This window comes from Nipponia nippon, unplaced genomic scaffold, assembly GCF_047370975.1.
Source record: "Nipponia nippon isolate SJK-2023a ecotype South Korea unplaced genomic scaffold, ASM4737097v1 scaffold_4, whole genome shotgun sequence".
In the NCBI taxonomy this organism is placed as follows: Eukaryota; Metazoa; Chordata; class Aves; order Pelecaniformes; family Threskiornithidae; genus Nipponia; species Nipponia nippon.
This window is the reverse complement of record NW_028262358.1, coordinates 124,540,494-124,568,324: the sequence shown is the minus strand read 5'-3', so window position 1 is coordinate 124,568,324 and position 27,831 is coordinate 124,540,494. Positions and strand designations below refer to the sequence as shown.

The window sequence follows — 27,831 nt, the reverse complement described above, 5'->3', positions numbered from 1 at the left end:
TTATTCATAGAATTACTTAATTTCTTCAGGTTGCTGGGTTTTGGCAAATACCACTCAAATTCCAGATTCTTACAATGGCATTATTTTAAGCATTTATCTTCCTTTGGTCTTTAATAGTTTTCTAATTTCTCTGAGTTTGCCTCATTCAAGATAGAAGCCGGCTTGAAGACCTCCTGCAAAACCCTCAAAATAGTTCCGAACGGTTCTGTAAACCAGAACAACTTGTGCAGATAAACACCCACCTGTACCTACATATGTAACACGTTTATTTATACGCATTCATCTTTTGGATTTTGCTTTGGCCCAAGCTACATCTCTAAGGATTTTGTTTAATTTTAAAAAGCATTTTAATTAACAACGGTCTCACTCTTGTTTACTTAGCATACAGCTGTTGCAGTTCAAGACACGAGTGACCACCAAGGTGCTTGCTAGAGCGCATTTGCAGCAGGGCAACACGTACCACTCCTTGGCCTCTCCAGTACAAAGTCTAACATTCCAGCTCAGACTTGCTTCCTTGGTGGTTTAAGGTTAAGATGATAGGATGTGATCATGCCACCATCTGTCAGGGGGACAGGAACCCCCATAAAGGTCCAGAAGGGACAGAGAAGGGCAGCACATCTGGATCTAGCACAACAAGGTCACCAAAGCTTATCTGCGACAGCTCATAGGGTAATAAAATTAACAATGCTTAAAAACAATGAAAACACAGACTGTAATAGACACACACATATAAACACGTGCATCACTTAGGAAAGGAAGTCACAGGTGTTAAAAATTAACACAGCTTCAAGGGGAGGTTGAACAAGTTCCTGGAAGAGAAATCCACTGAACATTACTAACTACACAAAAGCCATGTCTGATTCAGGAAATTCCTGAAATAAAAATACTTGAAGGCTATGAGATTGTGAGGCGAAAGTATCATATAATCTAACCCTGTACTCTACTCTTCCCTAGACATCTGCTCATGGGCTCTGTTGGAGCCAGGATGTTGGCAGAGAGGATCTTTGGTATAACCCATGATGACCATTCTTATAAAATGCCAAAACACACTCTATTAATAGGGATCTACAAGGAATCATCCTGACCCTGTAACTCACCTTTTCATAGAAACAAAACCCACATAATTTTACCTTGTACATCCCACACCAGGCCCTGTGACTCCTGTTTGAACTGAAACATGTCCTGAACAGGGATATCTGATTTCAATTTAGAGATGGTGGGTGATGGAGGAGTCTCCCACACTCCTTGTAGTATTCGCCTTCCACTACCATGGCAGTCCCATACTGGGATACATAGATATTCAGCATCTGTGAATATGCACAAGGATTCTAAAATGGGGGAAAAAACCCAGTGTCTTGTGGGTTTTTTTCCTTCTCCAAGGGTACATTCATATGTAAAAAGTAAGACTAAGAATTTGCACTTCAGTTCTGTTCTCAACCTTATTCTGCAACCTTGGGTAAGCCACCTAACATACTACAGCTCAAATTTCTCCCAGGTGTGTAATGGGGACCAAAACACTCGCTTACAGTGAGGATTCCCTGATTTAGACCTCTAATGTCTTTTGATAACCTTTGCAAGAATCCTCCTATCACAAGCTTTTTAGTCGCCTTTGTAAAAAGTAGCTAGTTTAAAATAAAGGGTAGATCTCTGATAAAAGAACAGGCAATACACAGCAGGACAGACATGAGAAACTGGTTTGATGACGGAAGGGTGAGAGCACAGAGGAACTGAGGTGGGGGAAGGGGAGAAAAGGAGAGAACAGCACTGGATGTGACATTCCAAACAGGCTGGAAAATGCTGCCATTCACACTGATATCACAGCTTTGCAATTATCAGCTTTTCCAGCTGTGAAAGCGTCTGATTAGGTTTTATATTTCTGGGGTCTATAAATATATCTTGATATATTTTTTTAAACAGAGATTGTGCTGTTTGCTTTTGATATATTTAAAAATCAGGTGTAAGAAGGGAAGCAGATGTGCTTGTTTTCAAAACTGAAAGTCATAAAAAAGCATGTAAAGATTTTACACTGGCTGATATACAGGAAGGAAATAGTAATATTTCAGCTGGGAACAATATCCAAAACCTAGGCAACACGTAGTCTGTTGGCAGCTAAGCAACATACTTAGCAAACCAAGAGCAGCAGATGATTAAATCTCATTATACCTGTTCCATTCCAAAACATTTTAGGTACAACTTGTGTCTCTCCAAGCACTTACTGTATTAATGACATCAGGAGCACATCGTAAAATCTAAACAGCTAGTTTTATGCCAGAAGCTATAGCTGGACAACTTACTCAATTCCAGGAATCTCAGAATTATTTCCCACCCAAGCAACGAATAAGATGATAAAATAGGCAAAAGACATCTTTCAACGACCTACCCAAGTTGTTGCAGAACTCTCCTACCATGCCATCTGGGTTAGCAGTAGGGATTTGTGTAAGACCCGTCAGGATGAGAACATCGCTATTTTTAAGAGAAGCCTGGTCCATGGGCTGAAACAGAGCACAGTGAAATAAAACGAGTAACAGGAGAGTTATAACACAGGTTTCTCTGCTCTGTACCAAGACGACTGCAATACATAATAGATACAGTGATCAAGAAGGAGAACACATGGAACACTTTAAACTTAACATTCCTCCATCTGTGGAAATGTAACTGGAGTTAATAAAAACACATACAACTGTTTACCTGCACACTACAGCCCAAAACAAACAACGGAACTGTAACTGGATCCACCTCCAAGTAGTCTCCATAGACCAATCATTTCATGGCCTCAGGAGCTGAGCACGGAAAAGGCAATCATTTGCTGAGGATGTGGCAGTACAGGCAGGAAAGGTTTGACACTTGCATTCCTGTCTCTGGCTGCACTAGTTTCCAGCTCGCTTCCCTTTGCAAATCAAAGTGTCAGCTTTGATGCCCAGGACTCACTGGCTACAGGAGGCGGTGCCATTTTCCTCAGCCATTCAGTGGATTCTCTTTGGAAGAGGTGAGATCAGCAAAGGACTTTGGGCGTGAAGCTCTCGATTTTGCGTATGAGTCTGAATGCCGCACAAGGCTTTCCCTTGACTGTGAAGCCTGCTCTTCTGCCCACAGTATTACAATCCTGACTTTCAAATACTCATTTCAGTTTGTTTACCCAGGCCTTTTTAGAAGTCTGCTTTTGTGAAATGGTAAATGGCTACTGCTGGTAGAAAAGAGAAATTGGTTTCAATTCCGTAATATTGATAAATTTTGTTTATTTATCTAAGAAATAATCACTTACACATATTAATTTTTTTAATGTAGCTATAACATCAGACCAAACAGACAAGCCAGTAGCTGAAAACAGATGAAAAATCAGCTTCAACTGCACAAAAAAAAAACCCATACAAAAATGTAGTGCTCCCAATGCAACACCAGAGCTAAAATAATAGAGAAAATATAACTTGGCTTACCAGCCTCCCCTAGTGAATCAGATTAGCACTATGCCCTCCTCCAAATGCCTTTCTTTGAAGACTGTGCTAGAGGCTAAGCTATGTCAAAGTGAAACAGATGTCTTCACAGGGCTACGACCTCTGATCCGCTGGGTCTACAGTGTATGCTGTACTGACACCTACAGTCATAGGTACAAGCCTAGATTTTGCGGTTAAAGTGTTGAGGGTAGCTATCACAAGCATCTATCCATGTCCGCTTCCTGGGGGACAGAAGAGTTTGTACCTGCAGAGTCTATCCTGTGGCTCACAGATGTAGCAGAGGGACCGATGATTAAATGGTCCAAGGAAATAGTGTGCCAACTTGGCCACTGGCAGGCAGTCTAATGTTAAAGCAAACGTTGTGCTTCTGCCTCGACTGTGCATGAAGGCTCACACTTTATTCACTGAGGTCAATCATTTGACATGTTTTATACCGGCATTTTATTAAAGCAGAATGAAAATGCATATCCACTTCTCTCCATTAGCAAACATAGAGTAGATATTCAGAAATTATATTTAAGTGTGACCTGATACTAAATATATATTCTTGATACTCAAAATTTAGCATAATTCAATCTTGAAAAGGCAAAATCCACTTCTCTCTCTGCAGATGCAGTACAGCTATGGTGAAAAGTTAACTTCTAGCCTTGCTCTGGGCTGGGATGCACTTCCACAGCTACTATTCAAGCAAAGGTGGGCAACTGCAGCCAGCTGCATCGTATTTTATGGTTATTTACTCTCAATAGACCCTCTTCAGTCTTACCAACCATGAAAGACTTCTACCAGAAGAGACTGATGAAGAGATTTCTTCTACTGAACTTAGAAGATCACTGTACAGTTAATTCCCTTGCTCACAGTCCCTCCGTGCCATTCTTAAGTAGCTGAGGAAGACTGCTCTGTTAAACAGGCAGGGGAGTTTCATATCAACTTCAACAGAAGTTTACGCTGCGCACCACCTCGTAGGACCAGACCTGTTACGTGAGATTTATTGCAATCTTTGACTCTCCATAGCATGTCCGTGAAAATAAAATGCCAATAATGCAATAAAAAATAATATTGAATCTGCCTGTGATAATGTACATAATGATTATGCCATATTAGATACGCATAATTTCAGCTGCTATTGCACGGAGAGGGCTTGCATCGATTTTTGTGGGTGAATGTAAAGAATATGTCTTAAAAGGCTTTTAGTGACATGTCTGAACCTGTGCTGTCAACTCCCATTCTCCACTTCAGTGGCAACAGTGTCAATTCTAGCCTCAGCAGAGGGTGAGGCAAAATTTTCAATAGAAACCATCTGCCAGAAGACAGAAGTAAAAGGAACAATTAATGGTGCCAGACCGAACTCTCAAACAAACCCTTTAAAGCTCTTCAGTTATTTTCAGCAGCTATGAATACAGTCTTGCTGAACCCTTCACTTGCACTTCCTACAGACTCGCTGAGGATTTCACAAGATATTCCTGCTGCTGCATCGAAGATCAGCCCAACAGCCAGCATTCGCTGCACCCAGTTCCAGCTCATCTGTACACCCTGGGCCGTGTCTAAGCTAAGCTAACTGCTTCATTTTCTACCTTGTTAATAGAGATGGACTCATTATTACAGATGTACCGTAACTCTCTGCTGATTATAGATGTAACCCAGAAGTAACTTAAAATTTCAAGAAAACTTTAAGCTGTAATTTATACCAAAGAAGCAATCCCACTCTCTTCCCATGACTGCTAATTCCCACCCGTGCTGCCAACTCCACTACGTCAGCACTTAAGTCCCAGTGCTGGCAGAGGGAGAAGGAGGGAAGGATTGGGTGGGGGCCCAGTTTTGCTTAGGTGAGATGAACCTTATCCTGTGTGCACCTTGAGAGAAGGAAACGCTTTCCAGGCTATTACAGTGTATATTAGACAAGATGTAAGAGGAAGAAGCATTTTTTTCCATTTCTATGCCCAAATAATCTGTGTCTTGTCACCCTAAAAAAATGGCTGATGAGAGCCTGCTCAACTGATGACCATTTTTGATAACTACAGAGGGAGTTCCAGAAGACTGGGAAAGTGCTAAGGTTTTACTATTATTCAAAATGCTCTGGATATGTTTTTACATACACATATGCTGATTAACTGGATATAATTTTTAAAACACAGTGACTGTTTTCATACACTGTTAAAAGATGGGAATTTCGTTATGACAGCTCACCACAATTCTATGGAGAAACAGATCAGACAAACAACTTTTCACTCCCTGAGGAAAAAACGCTTATTTGTTGAACACAGTTTTGACTCTGTGCCACTCAAGATATTGTTATCATTACATATTGCCTGTCAAACATCAAATAGATGAAGAGTTGGGTGGCAGCTCACAAAAAACACTAGTCATTACAGAATCACCATATTGTAGGAGCTTGTACTGGTGTCCACAGGGATTAACACTAGGACAAAAACTATTCATTGTCTTCAACAACCGTCTGGAAGCAAATACAAGATGACGATGATATCTGATATGCAAATGGTATCTGGTAACATTTGTGATGTGGTAAATAACAAGGAAAGGGCAAACTGAATCCAATTGCAACTATCTGGTAAGCTATTCCTTCCAACTATGTGTTAGTATAAAAGAACGCAAAGTGCAATGGACTGTATGCTAAAAAATGAGGCTCTTGGAGAGCGTGGGACAAGCAACACTGTCAGCGGAGTGAATAGTCCAGGTTTTATCTCTTGTTAGCAAACAGAGTAGGTCCCTAGGGTTTCAGGTAGGCTCGCAGTACATTTTCCTGCACTTGTTAAAGCTGAAACTGCGCCGTCTAACTGCTACCACTTCTGCAGGTTGCAGTGAGCGAGTGCAGATCTGCTGCCCACGGGCTGTGCTCTTACCTGGCAGTTCATTCACACACCATTCCCTGCCACCTTTGGAAAATGATGAAGCATGGCCAGTCTGACCTGATAAACTGAATCACCATTTCATATAAACGAAAAGACTCTCAGTTACCAAACTACTTCTCATAGTGCAAAGTTTCTCCTCGCAGAAATATTCCATTCACATATTGTCAAATACTGCTGCTGCTCCTTCACTAGAGAGTGATGAAGGGCACAACCCAGGCCAGTATGAGGCTGATGAGAAAAAGGGATTTAGAGACTCTGACACGTTGCATGTAGGTAAGTACAGCCATACTATTAAGGATGGTTTATCTATTGTAGTTGCGCAGCTCCTGAAATCAAGCTTTTAAATGCAGGATGCTCAGAAGCAAAGCTCTTTAGAAGACATTCACCTTGGGGGAAATTACATACTGATCATGAACCTGACACATTTTCTAAATTATTTTTAAATACCTCCTGCTAAGACTGCTTTTAACTATTTTGACAACTTCTGAAGCACACAGTACTGCAAACTTCAAGCCATTCTTCACACTAAGAATTTATGGATCTAGAGAGAATTAATTTACTGGAAATTACATCTACAGCACTATAAAGACTTTGCCCTTAGCAGAGCAGGGTGGAAAAGTTGGCAGCCAGTTAGCTATCATTTCTCCCAAGGAAGGATGTTTCAGAAGTGATATAGAAGCAGTCTGTGAACTGTCTGTAAAGACTCTTCAGTGAAATATGGATTTTAAAAAAAGTCACTAATGCTCTATCACTTAACTCTGTTGAAAATTTCCTATTTAAGGTGAACGAGAATTTCCCAGCTGGTGAGTAAGTGAACATCAAATCATCGATAGCAAAGAATTTTAGGTGTCTTTCCCTAGTAACTATTGATACCTGTCCACTTATCAGGGTGGTATGTCTTCTCAGTGCCCATTAAAAGTCTAGCCAATTACTAACAGAGGTACCTTTGTACAGCTTCCATACTACACCTGACCCCAGCTGAAATAAGCCCCTCTATTTTTTTGAGCAAAGACACTTCCCCCTATAGAAAACTAACAAAAATCAGGGGCTGTACCTGAGGGTGTGTTGTAAGTAGAGAAGATCCTGAAACATAGGAAACCTTTTCGTAGTGCGACTGGATAATCCAATTGGAACTTCCAAGGGCGTAGCCTGAACTGAGAGGGGTGACCTGCACAGCACCAAACAGCTCCTGAAACACACAGTAAGAGACGTTAACTTGAGCGAGCCCCCGAGAGAAGTCAGAACAGGTCGTTTCATCATCAGCGATATCAATTTTAAAAGTAGCTCTGCTATTCAAAGCCTTTAGGAAGCTAGTTTCCTGAGCTTTAAGCCTGCTGGTTTTATTTACCAATATCTAACAGGACACATGCTCTGAGAAAAGCTTTTCCTGAGGTAGGGTCTTCATAAAGTCTTTCTTCTGTGTGAATTCTACGGCATCTGACTGAGTTCACACTGAACCATAACTCTAAATGGAGGAATCAACCAGAGTCTTGATCCTCTGCCTGCCTTTGCTGTATTGAAGAAGCTTGTAGGAGCTTCGTATCTTTGAAGACTCTTTATTCCCTTAGTCAAATTTTATTGATATTGGCCAGCAGGAGAGAAGGAAGGACAAGTAGTTCTGTACTGATATAAAACTCTGTTTGGGTTCCACGTTTTGCTGTGGAAAACATAAACTTAACTTCAGACTCACTCACTTTCCAACTTTAGTTCTTTTTAAATGCTGTCTACTGGTGATTTAGAAACAACACCCTGCAAACTCAATCCAAATTTCAGTTTCAGCTCTGAGCATAAGCAACCCGACAGTTGTCTCCTTTCCAGGTGTCATTAGAAAGTGTATTGCTTTATCTGTACACAGTAATGTGTTATACTTGCTTTGAGAAAGGAAAATAAGCCTCCATGTATACCTCACTAATGTGATCTACTTTCTGGTTACTGAATAATAGAACAAGCATCTGATTCATGCAATACTAATGATTTTTCTAGTATCTCAATACATATCTGGATGCCTTGCAAAACAAAACAGGGTCTCCATCCCTCAGGGTGTGTAAACCAAGGCTCTAGGTTCTGCTGATATGCAGACATGTAAAGTGGACAACCAACCATTCTTGATGTTATTACATTTTGGGTTAACTGGCTAATTAAGGTCTGATTATTTTAAAAGTTTGCTTTAGGAAAAGATCAAATATGCTCTAGAAATGTCTCTTTTTTTCCCAGTAGCTATAAAGGAATGACTGGCTCAGGTGCACAGATCCAAAATTAGGCGAGATGCAGCCACGCTGCGAGGACAGTGGAAGGTGAACAGTAACCACCCATGGATACTGAGGAAGTCCAAATGCCCTGAACCTGTCCAGTTGCCAGACAAAGCTGCAGCGGTTACTTACATCAGCAGCCATGTTAGTGGTGGCTGGGGGTCTTTTTTCACCAGCACCACACAAACCCAAATCCACCAAATTTAGTACACAGCAGCACTGGGTACTGTTTCTAATTGTCTTACACACAAACAGTAGCCTCCAAACTTCAGCGGTCCATTGCTTAGGAAAAGGAAGCAAATAAAAAGCTTTGGGTACACAACTTACTTTAGCCCATCTTTTTATTTCTTAGGGCTCTGAGCAGCACCAGCAGGTGTCATGGCCCACGTGCTGCCTACAAGCTGTAAGGGAATAGCGTATCTGCAGACCACTGAACTGTTCCTTCAGTTCATTCTAGAAACTACACTGGATTATAGTCAACGGCATTATAGACAACAACTGTTAGTTGGGAACCCTGGGAAAGGAGTTTTTGAAGTTCAGGTCGAACCATTAGGTTTTGTTTACAATCCCTAATTTGCTGTATAAAAGAAAGTGGAGGCTAAAGCACTCAAAAGATTCCCAGAAGTGAGATACAGTAACTCAGAAGGGGATGTGGCTTACAAACAGAGAGGATACATTCATTTGGTACATCCTCCCGGCTCTCAGTGGGCCAGCCATCAACTCCAAATTTGAAGGTACACCGCCTTAAAATTGGCCTCCCCGAGGAAAAGGAGAAACAAATGGATACTCCCTGATTTCACCAAACAAGAACCCTTCCTGGGAGGCAGACTGAGGGATATTCAATATAATCTTGTCTTGCTTTCCTAGGCTAGGGTAACTAGATCTTCCACAGGATCTAGAGGGAAAATAGAAAAGGAAGGGCATTTCCAGAGAAAAGCTTGGGAAACAACAACTTGTTACTGTTGACCTGAGGATAGCTTCACAGGTACTCACAATTTTCTGAGAATATCCCACCAGCTGGATCTTACTGAGCGCAGCGTTCACTTCTGGCAAGGTGTAGCACTTTCTCCACATAGACACCTCCACCGCGTCCTTCAGAGGGGCGGGCAGCAATCTGCAAAGATCAAGGCGGGGTGGGCATTTTCCGAACTTCCTGATGGATCACCAGCTTTTATTTCCATTTATATTCTCCAGATCTTAGATTTTTCTCTTTTTTTTTTTTGTATTTTAAATATGCCTGGTGCTTCAAAGTGAGGAGCAAGACTTTCTGCCTGTTGAGGAGCAGAACCACACTGCCCATTTTGCCTCACCCCAAAGATTGCTCTCCTTCAGCTCTCTTTGTTGTTGTTCCTATTCAGCCCTTTCATCAAAGAAGTAGCTGTGATGAAGGTGTTATAGCAACTCTTGTGGTATTTTCACCACTGATGAAAGATGTTGGCTGATCTGACATGTCAACATGAAATGCACCACTAGAACCGGTAAAGATGACTGGGAGCTTGGATCAGTGCCTCTTTTGCATATCCTAAAAATCTGAAAACAAAAGTAAGCCACAATCTTGTGATTAAGATACAGGTACCAGACGATGAACAAAGGCTGGCTCTTGTCTCATTTTTGTCACCAGTGTCTTGCAGGAGCACACGCCCCTGCACCTCAGTTTCTTTGCCTTCAACTCAGACACCCCACTGGCCTTCCAAGCATACTGGCAAGGATACATTAGCTGACACTGCAGAGCGCTCTGAAATCCCCTACACGGAAGTATTTAAGATGTTTTACACCAAAGTAAAATCCATCCATTCTGCTCTTCACAGACATTGCAAGTTAGCTGGGCAGCGTTGTCAAGGGAAGAAGTGAACTGTAATGTCACAGGCTGTAAGAGAGATGGCTAACTTCTGGGAAATAAATCTTCCTTAGCAACATGAACTGAGGCAGGAAGCAGCACAGCTGCCAAATGCATAAGAAGAATAGGATTTTTTTTGTATATTAAACCAATGCTAAATCAAAGGCTAATTCAAACCAATTTCCAAAGATTTATGGAAATTGGTCAAGTTTCTTTGATCAATTTGTTTAAAGGAATTTAATTTATTGTTATATCTACTAGGTCAGTGAACTCCTCCATAATTTAAGACACTGAAGAAAGGATTAAGGCCAGCTATTGCCAAGACTGCTGTACAGGTCTAGGGCGATAACTGTAATTCCAGCACATGCTGGCTGAAAGCATACTGCGCTTAAGGAAACAAACAAAGCGTTCAAGGTCTTTTTTGGGAAGTCATAAGCAAAAAAAGGCCAAACGATGTGGATAGTTGTCCACCATTGCACTGAAGCAAATTGCCTGTAAAAGCCTTTAACCTACCATAAGAAGCATTTAGTGTTGGATGCTTTCAGGAGCTTCTCTTCTGGGAAGAGGAGAATGTATCTCCAGGTAATGGAGAAAAGTGGGGAATTGTCCTTGGCGATTGAAGTAAGTTTCTATTAGCCTTGACTCTGTGGCTATGCTGTAAATATACTCTGGTCCCTAACACAGACCAGTGGCACCAGTCTCCAGCAGCTTCATTCTTTGCTGACCGGCACCCAGAGACAACGAGGACTGCTGGTTCCTCAGATGTGCCCCTGCTGGCATTCAACCTGTCACCCACGCTTTTAAAATTTGTACAGAAAGTTACTGGAGGATATTTTAAAGTCTGGAGTGAATCTACTAACAGTATGGCAACATCCTATCATGGATCACCTCATAACAACCAGATGTATGTGGGCAGATGCCGGGACAGCCAACCTACAGCCACAACCAGGAAGGCATCCCGAAGCAGTGTGGTCCAGTGGTTAGTATACAAAATTTATGCTTAAGAAACTGAGAGGCTTGCATTCTTAATCTGGGTGTCTGTACAGAGACAGTCCCTCCCGTTCAATGCAAAGGATAACATGTAGTATATGACATAACATGTTCTTGTTTGCAGGGAGAGGAGGATGGCAGGAGAAAACTTGATCAGATCGCCAGCCTCTCTTGTCCGCTCCTCCGCCTCAGGAAGCAGCCTGTTTCAGACACCTTATAGAAAGATACAAGAAACCATCAAACAGGTAGCTGACAAAGTGCCTTTCATAAGGCAAACTTCCTCTTTAGCCCCCTGAATCCTAACCAGCGTGAAAGATATCCTGGCTGAGCATCTATAGAGCTTCCATGAGATTGCTCATTTAAAATAAAAACCAATGGTAATAAAGCTTGCTAAGCAATTAGTTCAGAGTGGATCTGATAATGGAAAAACGTAAGCCACTATAATGAACTTATTATATTTTACACAGTATTTGCATTTAAAATGCTTCAATGCTTTATCTAATGAAGATAATAATACTTTGTGTTTTATACTAACTATTCAGAGTAGAACTAGCTGAACTGTAAAGCAGTAATGGTGATTGATCAGCCTGAAAAATTAAAGCTAGACTCAGAAGTAATAAGTATTCTGTTCTAGCAACAGCCAAGTATTAAAAAAAAAAATCACCAAGGATCACATTTTCTTAAATAACGGATGTCAGTCCAACCCTGCATGTGCTATTAGCCAGGTGTTAATTTGTGGATCAGTAGATGTTTGCTCACATGCTATAATAATCAGTTCCATTCACGCTTGCACGACACTTGTCACCAGGAATCTCAAAACACTTCACAAACATTAATTAAGTCCCTGTACACCCTCTATGGTGGACAGGAGCTCCATTTTACAGAAGCATAGGGAGCTGAAGGGGGAAACTCAGAGCACAGGTGGGGCACAGTTGGAAAGGGAAATCAGATTTGTCCCCCTGTTCCAGCTCACAGACAACACTGGTTCGTATCAGCCTCAGGGCAGAGTTTATGATACGTAGACTGTTGTCACCAAAAGGCTGCAGGGCTACTAGTTATGTTTTGCTGTCCCCAATAGCATAGCATTTCTTTGCCCTGCCTCTATCTCATATTTGGGCAAGGTGTGCATTTTACTACTGAAAGTTGAGGGACGTGCTGTCTGATCGAGGTTCCCAACAACATATGGTGTTGGGGCAGTGCTCTGTGCTCTACAGAGGTCTTGCGAGTGGGACAGAAGGGTTGGTCCTGTCTGTGCCCGAGGTGGGCTCTTATACCTTCCTCCTACCTCCATTGGTACCCCATTACAACAGCTACTCGATGCACCATGGAGGAAGTGTCAATGTTAGGGTACTTGCCAAGCAATATAAGACAGAGAAATGTATTTTAAACACCGCCCCAACAAAAAGACTCTGGCCTTCTATAGCAGTTGAATCAGAACAAAGATCACCGCTCTGTGTTCGCCTCTGGAATAGCCAATAGCACACAAAGTGCTAGACAGCACTTTTTCTAAAATACGACCACCAGGAAAGTGACATTAAATGAGCTCTAAGATATATGATCCTCCTTTAAACCATGCATACAAAACACATGCAGTAGTGTGACGAGAATAATGGCTCCAGTCCTCTCTCTTCACATCACTGTGCGCTTCAGGAGTCGTTCTGGTCAGGCCAGCGGACTCAAAAATTAAAAATCCCCACTATTCTGATCAGAGTATACATCAACCAGCACAAAATCCAGATCAACTTTACTGTCTTGAGTTTTGTTTTACATCTGTGTTTTACTTGCCTTCTTCAGAAGCGAGAGTTACAGTGCTGAGATAAGACTGCTCCTAAGCTCAGCAGGGGAGTACAATATATAGCTAAACTTATGTTAATTTGGATTTTTAATTTCTTTGCCTTGTGGTATTGGAAAATGTCAAGACTACTTTTATAATGTATGCAATAATTCATTTTTAGTAAACTTATAAATCAAGCCACATTAAGAATTAGGAATAGAAAATGGGAGATCAATTAAAAATGCACAAAGTAGCTTTTAAAAATAACTTTCTAATTAACCGGCCTTATCTTTAATATGTGCTAATAACGAAACTGTCTCCTCCACAGAACATGTTGTATACCTAAAGTTGTTTTTATTTCCAAAGAAAGCATTATCTGCAATTATAAACTGTATGGGTAATTTTTAGATTATACAGGCTTTCAAAATTTTACATGTAGAAGATTTCAATTTTGAGCACCTTGTTTTTACATACAGATGAAATGATGGAGTTTCCAACTAACCTTTTTTATTCAAATTTCAATTTGTTTCTAAGCTTTGAAAGAAAGCAAAAAACCACCTCTGTTGCCCAAGCATAAAAGAGGCTGCAGCCCTGGGAAGAACTTTTATGATGTTAATAGAAAAATCTGCTGGTTTTATCTACCATCATGGAGCTAAAGCATGTGAGGGGAGATCAGGGGAGACTTCTGCATTACCAAGTCTTCCATCAAGAATCAAACTTGTGTGGCTGTTTGGAAGACCAACAAGGTGCAAACAATTAAAGAAAGAACCGACCCAAGGAGTCACAGTGTAAACCTCTTTTTTTCCTCCTTAATGGTAGTAGCAATCTCAAATGGTGGCAGCTGACCCATCATTACAGTGAATTCTAAATGTTGGTCAGTGTTTTAGGACAGTCACACTTTCCCAGTGGCTTGTTCCTTACCTCTGTACCTCCTTGTTCTTCCACATGGAGGCAGACTGAGCCTTTGGCACACGTTCAATGGAATTCACCAGTTCTTCCATGAGGAGTCTGAAAAGACATCATAACTAAATTAGTATTGCAGCCTTTCACGCAGGAGAGAACTTTGTCCCAAATGTTTCCAAAATATCACGTAAATTGTAACACTATTAGGCAGTTTTAAAGCGGGGTTCTTCCCGCAGAGGAATCGCAGCAATTACCCTTCACCAATACTACCCCTGATTCTCCACTGAGTTTTTCAAGCTCAAGCTAGTCCAATTCTGTCTGCTGGTTGTGACAGCAGAGGATCTGGCCCACTGGGTTATGGGTTATTTGGAAAGTGGCAGGACAAGAGGAACTCCCAAATCTCTCTCCTGCTGCACAAGATGTTTTCTTCATTACTGACTGCTTGTCATATGGAATGAGACAAAATATACAAAGAAAACTCATTAGCTGATGCCTGTTTATCACTTAGAGAAACCAAGCACACTGTCAGAGTGAACTCTTCTCATCTACAAATGCACAATACGGCATTTGAGACAGAAAAATATGTCAGGCGTTAAAAATTGGCACTGCAGATTTCACTGCCCAAAACTAAACAGCGTTTGTAATTGTATGCATGCTTCCCCTTGCAGGTAGGAAGCGACAGATTTAACCGCAGGAGAATGGCATCTGGAATTACTTGGGGTGGGGAGAGCCACACCAGTATACTCTCCAACAAGACTACGCTTGTTATCTTCAGCTATGGGCCAGCGATACCCCAGAGGTCTACCACTAGTTCATATTTATGCAATTCCTTTCTCCTACAAGGGCCTTCAGTTTCTGTTTGTTTTTACACAAAGGGAGAATTACTCTGGCGGGGAAAGTTTGCATAGGACCTTTAACAGACAAAGATTCCTGCCCGAAAGTGCTTACAGAGTAGTTCAGATACCATGGGCTAATCTGGTTTCTAGTTATTGAACATGGCAGCTGTTCTGCATGAGAGATGCACACAGCACAAGGCCAGTCAGACTTCGTGGAGGGCCAAACCTGCAGCCTTTGGTATTGACTTATCCAATCAATGGGCAACTTTGTAAGAAAAGACTACCAAATTTGGTGACCAAGTATTAAGTTTTTGGCTGCATCGTCAGGTCTTACATTTTCTGCTTCAGTTTCATATTTCTGCTGTTTTTCTTAGCGCTTCTCTTTGGAGTTCAGAGCTTATGTATTTCGACTGTCATTGGAGATGAAGCCAGCTCAAATTCCCTTCCATGGTGTGGAGGAAAGTGTGATTATATGAATTTCAAATGCTGAAAAGCTACAGGGCAATAATCTTAAAAGACATTTATTGTTGAAAAGATTGGTGATTCCTCTTTTGTTTAAGGGGAGCAGAGAGGAGCAGGAGAAATCGTTGATTCATAGGTTTTGAAGGTTTGAAGTTGGCTGTGTGGCAATTGCTGCTGAAGGTGTCTCGGTCCACTCAAGATCTACTATCCTACATCTACTGCCTGGACTCAACACAAAGCACCTGCTGTAAATGTTGAAGACAGATGGTTCCAGAGATTGGGAAACATTGAGTTAACACATTTGCAGCACTAAGGACTTGGCTGGCGTTCAGCTACTGCCTAAGAGCCTCTTCGGAACATTAGACACCACTCCTCTAACCCATATTGTCCTTTACACCTTTTCCTTAGCAGTGATGAAAGAGGAGTAGAGAATATTAAGGGGCTTTTTACCTGCCAATTTGAACAGTGGGCTCCGTGGCATACACTGTTCCAGTGAATCCTGTGTACTCTGTGATATAGGGCAATGCCATCATGCAGTGATAGTTTGAGATCAAGATTACATCTACCGTGGAGAGGTCAAGCAGCTCAGTCTGAAAACAGAGGAAAGAGATAAGCAACATGTAACCCTTTCATGCAGTTTAAGAAATGGCAGAAAAACTTCTTGTTCTTTTTTTTTTTAAACTTCATATTGCAGGAATGTAACTGGTTTATAAAAAAAATAGGGGGGCGCACGTCTCAGCTGTGGCCAAGATTAATGTTTCCTTTAAAAGACAAGATGTATTTAAAAAGCCACGTAAAGTTACTCTCTTCTCAAATCTGGAAAGGAAACCATGTCCTGGGTTTGTCTGTCTTTCATGTAATGAAATGGCTGCCACTAAGAGAGGCATGATGATTACCCTTTTATCAAAGAACTGATGTGCGTGCTTCCTTAGGGAGGAACACTGTGCAGACACCAAAACTTCTGCAGTAGCGATTTAGCAGAGTGTCTCGTATTTTTTATGTGGCACATGGTACTGTACTCCGGGAGAGTGAGAGATGAACATAGGTTGTATTTATTCATATGCTTAAAATAATTCTCATATTTTCCCAAACTAAATGCTTGGCATCTTTATCATTCACATTTTCTGTGGCAGGAGATTAAGCTCATTCATAGGATACAACAAAACAGACGGGTGGGTCCAATTTGTTTTGATGTGACAGTTAAGACAGCAGTTCAGAGAGTGAAAGAAGATTTCACACATTGTTAAAGGAATTTTAATTAGAAATATTTACTGGTAATGCTACAACACAAATGGTGTCAAGTCAGAAATTTACAAGATATATGACCTCTAACTCAGTTATTATAGAGCAGCTAATGGAATTCAACACTCATCAAGCACATATTATCTGATTACAAGGCTTGGTCCAGCAATTTGAATAAAAAAGGCAAGAAAGTAGGTCACTCAGCTTTTCAGAGGGCTGACACAGTGCTCTGGTGACAAGCTGTTTAACTCACAGCTAAGCGTTCATGGTTTCAATCCATGATCACAGCTGACGGGGGAGGCACGATCTCCAAGCTGAGTACGGTAGGTGAAACACCATCCTCAGATACATGGCAGGGCACCCTTTTATCTTACGAAGCTTGCCAGGCAGAAATACACTCACTACGTGGTATCAAAGAGTCTGCTGACTCCTGCTCCTACCATGCTGGTCCTTCATGGCTTGGTTTTCAGCCGTGTCCAGACCATAGAGAACCAAACGGGGAGTCACTCAGCACTGAGCTGAATCCCAGCCCTGTATCAGGAAGATACAGACCACCACTTTCCAAGCTTAAGCGTCCCACGTCTCAGCATCCTAGAAGCATTTACTAATAGGATGGAAAAGGGTGTCAAAACCAAAACAAAGTAAAATCTTTCCTGGGACTTGCGGCTATCTCACTAAAAGTGCCTATGAACTGAAGAGGTTTAAAAATATTTCCTGAATGTGAAGTGAGAGAGACCAGAAGGTTGCCAAGCAAAGAGAGGGCTGCACCCTGCTCTCTGACATGTGGAAGTGTACTCTGCTGCTGAGACAGCCTCTTATCACCTTGTGGCTTCTGGATTACATTCAAAACTTGGCTTTCTTTGGCAATGGTGTTCCTGGAAGTGATACTGTGATTCTCAAACTAACTGCTTTTGCAGACAAGTTTCTTCAAAAGAAGTGGTGTGGAAGGAGACAAAGAAGACGACAAAGCCTCTTTCACACAAGCTCCTTCTTATACTGTGCTGCCAAACACCAGCAGCATTTCTACTCTGCTGATGCATTTGGCTGGCTATGACATCTGAACTCCTCTCCAGACAGGGGAGCCTGCGAAGCTAGAGATGCGAGCTGTGAATCACCAGCAGATCTGTTCCTCATGCTTGCAGAGAGGCCTTGGCATCTGTTGGGAACTCTGGGAACCGAAGCATTTGAGAGGCCATTTGTAAAGTCCCTACAATGGCGACATGTGCAGCTGCTTGCTGTCTTCTAGTTGTAACATGGGCTGCTGGAAAACAGTGATGACACCGGTACAATGAAGCATCGACTTCCCAGCACTCATATTTAGAGCTACACATGTGGGTATTTTCCAGCCCAACAAAGTAACCAGAAAGCCTAGCTGAAGCACCCTGAACTCCGGCAGATTATAATTTCTGTGCATGGCCTCAATTCCAAAGGGAATCTAGAACATAAACTCCACCTTTCCCAAGATCCGGGACATAATTGCACTTTCTAGGTATAGAGATGCTTCCTACATCTCTCCCTTCCACACAGCAGTAACCAGAAAGCACACAAGAACCCAGAATTACTAGGTTGGGTTTTTTTGTGATTGGATTATAACCATTTCTGTTGGGGAAAACAAGCAATTGCACACAGATCTGTTGATATCACTTGCCAAAACCAGTACCAGAGCTGCCAACTTGCTTGGAAGAATCAAGATGACAAGAGTCAGAAGCTGCAAGAGGTGAGTTTCATGGAATCAACAGACAGAAACACTATTGCCAGAAGCCCAGCAAGCTGACAACAACCTTCCAGGAGTGTTTTGTACCTCCTGTCAACAAGGTCAGGCAAAAAGGAAAAAAAAAAAAACCCTGCCCAAAAGCAATCGTCTCTGTCTTTGAAAGACAGAGAAAACATCCCAACATGAAATGAAAGAAGTGATGTTATCACAGTCTGAACACAGCTGAGGAAAGAGGATACTATTCCCAGACTATTCCCCATCGTTCACTCTCTGCTCAGCTTTTTACTCTTTCAGCTCTCCTATATATGCCGTTAATCTGATCAGTCAGGCAAGCCCAGTTAATTCAAACATTTTCAATAGTCTTGCTTTCTTTTTTTTTAAAAACCCAGGTATTCTTGAAAAAAACAGCTTGAGAAGCAGCTACTTGCAGTTATGTCAGTGGATATGAGGGTACAGTTCTTCCCTCAAAGAGGCAGTAATGAATAGCTAAGAAGGCGGCAAAACTTTTTAACCCAAATTTGCTGCCGGCAGAACAGCACGTGGGACTGCAGCCCTGCGGAATCACACAGTGCCTCAACCACAGGGTCGGCTCCCCAGGGGAGCTCCACTGGGCAGGTCATGCATCTGTGGTTAGAGACAAACAGCTTTCCTTGTCTTCATTCACTGCCCTTATCTAGATCAGCACATGTATCCTGTCATAATCAAGTCCAGTTCAGTCATATTGTCTTTGGAAGGCCCATAAAAAGGGACAGTTAAGTCTTATTCTTCTGTGAGATATCGATCTGCTCAAGAAGACCTTCCAGATCTCCCAAAACCATTGTTGAACAGGGCTGTTTCCATCCTTTTTCCAGTGTCACAGATACTAGAGGCACCTTAACAACACAGGGGTTTTAGTAGTATTATTTACCGAGTACTAATAAATTAGCATGAGTCTAGTAATAATAATTCAGCAATTTTCTCCCACATGATTGAACGGAGTCACATTTTTCAGTAAGGCTTTGAACAAACTCACCTCTGGTAAACAGAACTCAGGCACAGAGTCTACAAACACATGGCCAGAGCACTCCTTTAGCTCCTGTGAGAAAAGCACATCAACAGAGAAGACACAAAAATACAACGCAATGTTACTCCAGTGCAGCAGATCTTGCAATTTCAAAACCTTTGCTTTATCACAGGTAATTTCCAGCCCGTTACTACATTACGTTTATCCCTCTTCTAGATACAATTTGCTGTAAGTAAATGTGCTGAAATTGCTTTCATGGAGACGAGGCTGCTGGGTACTTCAAGGGATCAGATCCTCGTTTGGAGGAACAGAGGCAGCGCTCTGGTAGGTAAGGAAAGAGACCCTGGTAACCACTGGCTGGTTTTGCTGGGGCCACGAAGGAGGTGCTGTCCTATGAAGCTGCGTTTTCTCTGCTCTTCCAACTGCAAATGTGTTGGCTGGGAAATCTCTAACAATACAAGTTGACTTTGTCTATCAGAACCCAAAGTAAAATATGAACTGAAAAGTGGGTAATGAAGACCACTCTTCTCGGAACTGCTGCTCTCCTGACCTGGAAGGTGTGCACAGCACCTTTAGAGTGCCCTGGCTATCTTACAAGTCTGGAATTTAGTTTTGGTTCCCAATAACATCACAACTTTTCTGTCTTATTAGGAGCAGAATACAATTTTTAGTCCCTGTCTCAGAGCATTTGATGAAACATCTTTTGGGGAGCTAAGCTCCACGTGGCACTTTTTGTTGGACTTCTCTCTACTGGATCTCTAGTCCTCTATTTTCTTCCTCTTTTTTCAAGGCTGACATCAGAAATCTTTGTCACATGAAAAGTCACATTCTTCAGGATTATGTATGGAACAAAAATATTCCCAGCTCTAGTCCTAACACACCTCACAGGCTACCTGTCACCCACTCTGCCTTCTCTTGCGGATGCTTCTCTTGCTCGTCCCAAAGCGAGTGGGCTCAGTCAGCTTCAGACTGACAGCATTAAAGATTGAATGCAATTCTTAATAATTACAGTGCACCTGCCAACTAATAACGAATGAGCAATTACATCTAGTGGCAGAAGTCTCCTAACCTCATCTCAAGGGAGTTCAAAATGATTAAAACTAGATCGCAGCAAATTTCAATGCCTCTCCAGGACTTAAGTTTTATAACTGTCACCCAGAGAGTGCTATAACAGGAATGTCCACCCGACATGATAAAACATCCCCCTTTGGCTCCTTCCCTTGCCTTTTTCCAGTATGGGTCAAAGAATTTACCATTCCAAGCAGTTACAATGGTCAAGGTGAAGGTAAGAGATGCTGCCTTTGAATTTTTAACACATGATTTCCACTGATGATGTGTGAGTTTCAAGATTTCTCCTGAGCACACACTGCAGCAGCAGTACCACAGAAATGTAAATACATCACATATAAAAATATACGGACAGCCTATCCGTTCTTTGGACAGAACAGAGCGCAAAGCTCTGAGACCAAGGCTGGGGTTCAGGAGAAACAAATTCCAGGGAATTCAAACTGGGCAACTCCATTCCTGTCACTGGGCCTCTGCAGCTCTGCAATTGCCAGTTAGCATGTGCTCTGAATAGAGCTGTTACTATTTTACTAACAGAAATGCTGCCTACACAGTTTCTTTTGTCTCCAATGAGAAGAAAAATCAGGTCTTTAATCTATGATCTTCAGCTCCCTTGCCTGTAAAAATCAGATCCATCCATTTTGTCCACCTCAAAGTCCCCTACAAAAGCAACTATTATTACTGTTTTCCTTTAATGTTCACATAGTCAGAGAACAGTCTATTAAACCAGTATTTTCTCCACTGATACCTATTGCTGCAGACATTTGAAATGTATCTGCCTATTTTACTAACATCTGACATATTTTTGTGTTCATTGTTCCCCTATAGCAGATCGAGCTGGACACTGCAGTGCCTAGTTTTGGCTGAAGCCCCAGATAAATTCTGCCTACAAAACTCATGTAATGAAAAGAGGGGAAAAAAGACAAATTCTGTGTCTCTCACGTAGCTGAGTAAGTAAGTCCTGCGTCCTAGAATTAGGAGGCTGGAGATAATATCCTCCCTGCTGTGTCCAGCAGCAGAACACATGTGGATGGTAGAGTACCATGGGATAAAGCCCTGGAGGGAAGAGGGGCCCAAGAAAGCTGGTTAATATTCAAGGATCACCTCCTCCAAGCTCAGGAGCAATGCATCTCAGCAAAGAGGAAGTCAGGCAAAAACACCAGGAGGGCTGCATGGATGATCGAGGACCTCCTGGACAAACCCAAACACGAAAAGGAAGCCTATAGAGGGTGGAAGCAAGGATAGGTAATGGCTTTAAACTGAAAGAGGGGAGATTTAGATTAGATAGAAGGAAGAAGTTCTTCACTCTGAGGGCGGTGAGGCACTGGGACAGGCTGCCCAGAAAATCTGTGGATGCCCCATCCCTGGCAGTGTTGAAGGCCAGGCTGGATGGGGCTTTGAGCAACCTGGTCTGGTGGAAGATGTCCCTGCCCATGGCAGGGGGGTTGGAACCAGATGATCTTTAAGGTCCCTTCCAACCCAAACCATTCTATGATTCTCTGATTCTGTGATTTCAGAGGCCAAAGACATACTTTTCCTCTATAAGAGACCTCCCATGGGCAAACCATTCACTTTCTCACAGTTGTCCTGCCTAAAAAAGGGTATGATACCAACCTCATTTATCAGCATGCTATGAAGCTTTAGTGTCAGAAAAGTGAGACTGTTGAATAACAGGCACTCTGAGAAGGGAAAGCACTATTATTTATGGAGCTCCATGAAATAAGAAACTATTCATACTGATGATTTCTGCATTTTAAGAGGATTTTTTAAAAAGCTAGGCTACCTCTGAAAACTGAAAGCCTCATAGGTGCTATTAGCATTTTGTTTCAAAACGTTCTGCTCTACAAGGACATCATGGCTGGTAAGGGTACACACAGAAACCTTTGTGATGAGTCAGCATGGAAGTATTGTTCCTGCAGTGCAAGCTCCTAACCTGGCAGGTAGCTTTCTGCATGGCAAGAAAATTCTAACCATCAATATAGTACCTTGTCCAGAAACGTGCTTCCGTCTTTCAAAACCCAACCAGGAAGTTTGGACAGCCTGGGGCTGCAGAAAGAGAGAAAAATTATTTCAATATGAATTATATCATTATCAGTGGCTAAGCATAGACCTTCTATTTGGTGTCATACAGGAAGAGAACACCATTTCTGTCTCAGGGAACTAACAACCTCAATAAAACAAACAGACAGTTTCACTGTGTTTAAGTGTTCACTGAAATGACTTTTACAAATCATGATTATAACACTTATAAGTAAAAAGAATAAGAGGACAATGCATGCAGGGAGTTTGATTTTAGCCGTTTACAGTGAGAATTTCAAAAAGGCCCAGTGCTGCTTATGTTGCCCTGTGGTGAAACTGGCTGTATAAACAGAAGAAGGGTTAGGGCAGCAACAAATTCTATGCCTGAAACAATACAAAAGCACCATAAAACTGCTCTGGAATAGAAGACGACAGACAAATATTCCCATTAGCAATGGCAGGGAAAGACCGATACTCTGGACTAAGTCATTTATAGACACAGAGGTTGCGATTTTATATCCACATAAACCATGGTTTCGTGCTTAGATCTCCCCCTGAAAACCCACACCAGCAGCTGTGCAGCGCATTTACCTGTGTTGGAAGGACAAAGGGGCAAGGAGGTTTTGCTGTGAACTGCACATTTTAAGCTGGCAGGTCTGGTACCAGTCAGCAATGGCAGGGCCCCTTTTTTTAATTGTTTCAAATGCTAATAAAGAAACTTCAAAGTGGACATTGTAATCCTGAGTTTACAGTAGTAATTGCTGCAGCATACCTTGCTACTATAACTGAGAGACTTATTCGTACTTCACAATGACATTTGATTTTTGTGTGAGCCTACAACTTAACTCTAGAACCACTGTCTGCCCAGATTCAAGCATATCTACAGAAATCCAAAAAAGAAAGAGTTGAGGAAACAAGAAAATTGAACATGCCTGGAACCAAGCCCTGCAAAAACCTCAGATTTGAAGACAGAACTCAAGAACCCGGTTGCAATGAAATCTGCAAGCGTCGTGCACTAAGCTCTATAGACAGGCATGCTTACATGCTAAAAGGGCTTTCAAATTTAAGATCTCAAAAATACGAAGTGATTCAAGGGCTCAGAGGAATGTTGTATTCAGGCTACCTTTAATATAAAAGAACAAATCCGAACTGGCACTTCAGAAAGTCACAAGGAAGGAAAAAGGAGAAATCTAAGACTGACGGAGTGAAGGCAGAAGGTAAGAAATGAGAGCAGAAGGATATGTCATTGAGAAGCTATGCCAGAGAAGTGCAACGCCCTTTGGAGGATAAAGAGTAAGTCTGAAGAAGTCTCATGACTGAAAAGATGAGGTGGCTAAATGTACTCCCCACTGACACATTCAAAAGCACAATTTAAGAGCAGTATTTTGGAGACTGAGGGGGCTAGGTAGAATTGGTGCAGACAGACTGAAAGAGGTACGGGAAAAGCAGGGAAAAAGCAAGAATGAACCACTCTCATACGCAACAACTTCGACAGGTAAGGGAGGAGAGGCCAGAGACCTTGGTTGGAAGAGACATCTGGAGGTCTGTAGTCCAATGTCTCAAAGCCAGCGCTAGGCCAGGTCAACCATGGCTTTGTCCAGCTGTGTCTTGCAAACCCCAGGAGCACGAGAGTCTAGAGCCTCTCTGGGGACGGGTGAAAGTGCTAAGAAAGACTTCACTGGGAGGCTAATGCCCAACCTGAGCCTCTCAAGACACAATTTGTGGCCACTAGCCCCTTATACTGCCTGCCACCGTCCAGAAGGGTTCGGCTCTGTTGCCTTTGTAACTTCCTTTCAAGCAGATGTAGGTGGCTGTTAGCTGCCCATCCAGCCTCCTCTTTGCCACGCTGAACAAGCCCAGCTCTCTCAGCCTCTCTGTGTAGTCACGGGCTCTGGACCCTCACCATCTTGGAGCCCCCTGAACACCCTCTCCAGTTTCTCAGCATCGCTCTTCAATTGGGAATCCAAACCTGGATCCATTTGTGGTTTCACCAGCATGAGGCAGAGGGGAATAAATTTTCCTTGATCTGCTAGCCCTACTCCACCTAATTTAGCCTAGCACGCCGTTTGCCTTATTCATGATGAAAGAGCACTATTGACTTGTACTAAACCTGGCATCCACTGAAGAGTACACAGTCTTGTCAAGAGGCAAAATTAGCAGATAGGTCTTGTGTGTGGGTGAAAGTGGAATAAGCAACACAGGACAGAAAGGACTCTTTACCTTGAAGCCAAGAAGTAACACAGTTCCTGCCAACATAGTTTTGACATTGTAATAGAGTGATTGATTAATCCAAAATAGCTAGAACTGTCCCATAAATAATGTGAGCAAGTGTGTCATGGCTAGACAGGAAAGGTTAAGAGCTTCCCACATGTTCATTTTATCGTTTTGCATTTGACTTTGGTACAGGGGAGAAAATTCCAGTTGACAAACCTCCTTTAAAGTACATGAACTGGCATAAAGTATTTGGCAACTGCAGGTACTTTGCACATGCTCCACGGGCTGGTGAGAACAAGGACTGCCATTTCCAGGACAAGGTGGAATCTAAATACCTTTTGATGGGCTGTTTTTGAAGACCAAAGAACTCTCAAAAATGTCCAGTCCCTTTAATGACAAACACTACAGCGCTTTCCTCTCTTACAGATTAAAGCACAGGCTCTCAAAATGTTTGCTCAAGGAGGGTCCCATGCCAGGTATGACACAGGCTCTAGCTGCATAGCAAAGATCCTCTGTAATATCATAACTTTGTACTTCACAGAGGTAAAAATTAGGGCACCTTTGCAGACCACATACTGAGACTTGCAGAGCCCAGCTTGTTCACGGATCCTGCTTTAGGGACCTTTGGTTTAAAGACAGCAGAGAGAAGCATAGCTCCTCTCTGGTTAAGACTTCCCATGGGTCCACCTCAGCCTAGCTGCAAGAAGCAGTACTTCTGTCGAGAGGACATGCAGCTGGTAATAACCTAAGATCTGACAGACCTATGTTCAAATTCTGGCGCTGCTACGTGCTTCACCCAAGACCTCAGGCAGTCAGTCCCTCTTGTAGTCTCTCGTCTGGGAACTGATGATAATGTCAGCTCTCTATCACCTGGCCATGTTATGTTGATAATACACATTTGAATTTCAGAGGTGTTCAGACATCATGGTGATGGAGACCTGATATATAATGGTACAACTATGAATACTACAGAGAGGTAAGGAATTTTTAGGGCAGCCACATTCCTCCTCAAGTTTCTAACTCATTTCCACAACTCCCTGCAGGACATCTGTTTTGTAGAGTACTGAAGAGATCAATTATTTACCCAAGTCCATGTGCTTAGGACAATCCTTGCTGTAAGGGGTGTTCAATCACCTTACCGACAAGACTGATTGGATTTAAATCCAACTGTTTGCTCCGATTCCACTGGGCCATCAGGGGTCAAATCTGACATCCTTTCTTATTGAGTTTGAGTCATTTTAGTGCAGACATTCTGGAGGTACTTGGGGAATTCCAGGTTGTGACCTGCAATTTGGCTGTTCATTCCCAGGGTCTGCTATCGGCAGTCAAAGCTGGCATATCCCCGGGGAGCGTTGATGCCTGCAGTTCTAAAGAACCTCTTAAGCCTTTGTTCAATCACCTTATTTTGCTACTTGTTCCTCTCTCAATTTCCTTTTTCTTTGGGGGGTGGGAGAAAGCGAATGCAAGGCAATTCTGTCTGTACCTGGATTTCCCAAATTTTCCGGATCCCTTCAAAATCCACTACTGCCCCTAAATGTTGCAGTTAGCAATTGCATTATGGAACGGGACAAAAATTGACTATCACACTGATCAGTCTTAAGGGATCTGTTGCCTACTCTACCGCAGATCTTGAACTCCATGTTCTTGCAGAACAATGCATACATTGTCTATTCTTTTCCTCTCCAAAACATAACAAATCATAGGAAGTGCTGGACAAACTGCTTTAACCTCATTAGGTCACTGAGGAAACTCCCTTTCCCAACCACATTCTCCCCCTCTCAATCAAGCCTCCCCTGAACCCAGAACGTTCCTCACTTGTTTCCTCGTGGATCGAAGTTATTAAATGGCTTTTGTGAAAACTCCTACTGCTTCCCATCACCAAGAGTTACTCATTCCCACCTTTCCAACCCCTCACTTTTGTAATTTTTTGCATTTATGCAAGACATAAGTCACCCTAACTGAATATCCAAATTCATCTAAAAGCCTGGGAAAATACGACTTTGTAGTTAGGGCACAGAAGGGGGAGTCTTTGTCTCAGGACTCTCTTCTAGACTCTACTTTTGTTTCACTGCCATTCCATTCCTGTGCCCAGCTGCACTGCCCTTCTATTTATTTAATTTCTAAAAGGGAACAATTATGCCATCAAGTCAACTAACGAGGACTGTTAAGTGCTATTTTTCTTTGCATTAGTCTGTGCTCTGAAGAAAAGCCTGAGAAGACGGTGGTTAAACAGTACTTGCTGGGTTCCACGCACTCCATCTCGGTTACCCATTTATCTCATCTTGCATGAAGAAGCCAGAAAGATGACAGATATGTGACCTCACTTGTGCTGAGCAGTTGCAGCAATACTTTACTGAAGCTTAGAATAAATTATCTAGAAAAACCAATCAATAAATCCATAAAATGTCTTCCGTCCACTGAGCCAAAGGACGTTATTTTGATAAAGAGAATTTTTAAGTGAACAAAGTCTATTTATGATATCAGATGATGCTGTTCATTTGTACTCATCCCCTCCCTCCTTCCAATACAGCATTTCACGCAGAGCACTCCAACTGCAACCCAAGAAGACACTGACTAAGTGCTTACAGGCCGCAGAACATACCTCTGAACCAGTGGTAACGGGAGGAAATTGAGGGTAGACGTCATATCCAGTCCGCAATCCAACATGATGGTGGTGGATTTGAACTTGAGTACGTTGCATGGCAAGGTTGGATGTCCTGACAGGCAGTACTGAAAGAAGCGTACGAGGATGAGTTACTCGTGACCTTTACCAACAGAGTGAAACCCCCTAAAATTGCCTTTTTTCCCCTTATTTTTAAACACAGAGTTTCATACACACCAGAACAAAACCCGATTTCCTACGAATCTGTTTCTCACAGCTGCGTGTTCATTGAGATTTCCCTGTATCAGGGTATTAAGGGGCAGATTTTCTTCAAACAAGGTTTTCTTTCTCATCACAAGAGCTGAAAGGATGGCAGAGCTCCTCTCACCAATTAAGGACACATGTAGAATCTCTTTTGTCTAACAACCACCTATTTTCACAAAAATCCCAGAAAATCAGTTTCTTCAAAACTCAGTCCTACTGGCAAAACTTGGCTGAAATCGGCTAGCAAATTTGAAAATTACTTGGGGTGGAAAGGGAGGGAGAGAATCCCTGCAGGAACACAAGTTTCATCTCCTTAAGAAACCTGCCTAAACAAACAA

The 27,831-nt window shown here is 42.2% G+C and overlaps 1 protein-coding gene across 4 annotated transcripts in view; it reads right to left on the bottom strand.

Moving 5' to 3' along the window:
- INTS9 (integrator complex subunit 9) overlaps window positions 1-27,831 on the bottom strand; it is a 72,622-nt gene that overhangs the window by 41,050 nt on the left and 3,741 nt on the right. For all 4 annotated transcript variants that reach the window (XM_087776063.1, XM_087776065.1, XM_087776066.1 and 1 more), the window contains exons 2-9: window positions 27,230-27,357; window positions 22,380-22,440; window positions 19,339-19,401; window positions 15,821-15,960; window positions 14,091-14,177; window positions 9,562-9,682; window positions 7,374-7,508; window positions 2,381-2,492 (exon numbers count right to left, since the gene is read on the bottom strand). In XM_087776063.1, the coding sequence (XP_087632189.1) occupies window positions 2,381-2,492; window positions 7,374-7,508; window positions 9,562-9,682; window positions 14,091-14,177; window positions 15,821-15,960; window positions 19,339-19,401; window positions 22,380-22,440; window positions 27,230-27,357 (847 nt within the window). The remainder of the gene's footprint in view (window positions 1-2,380; window positions 2,493-7,373; window positions 7,509-9,561; window positions 9,683-14,090; window positions 14,178-15,820; window positions 15,961-19,338; window positions 19,402-22,379; window positions 22,441-27,229; window positions 27,358-27,831) is intronic.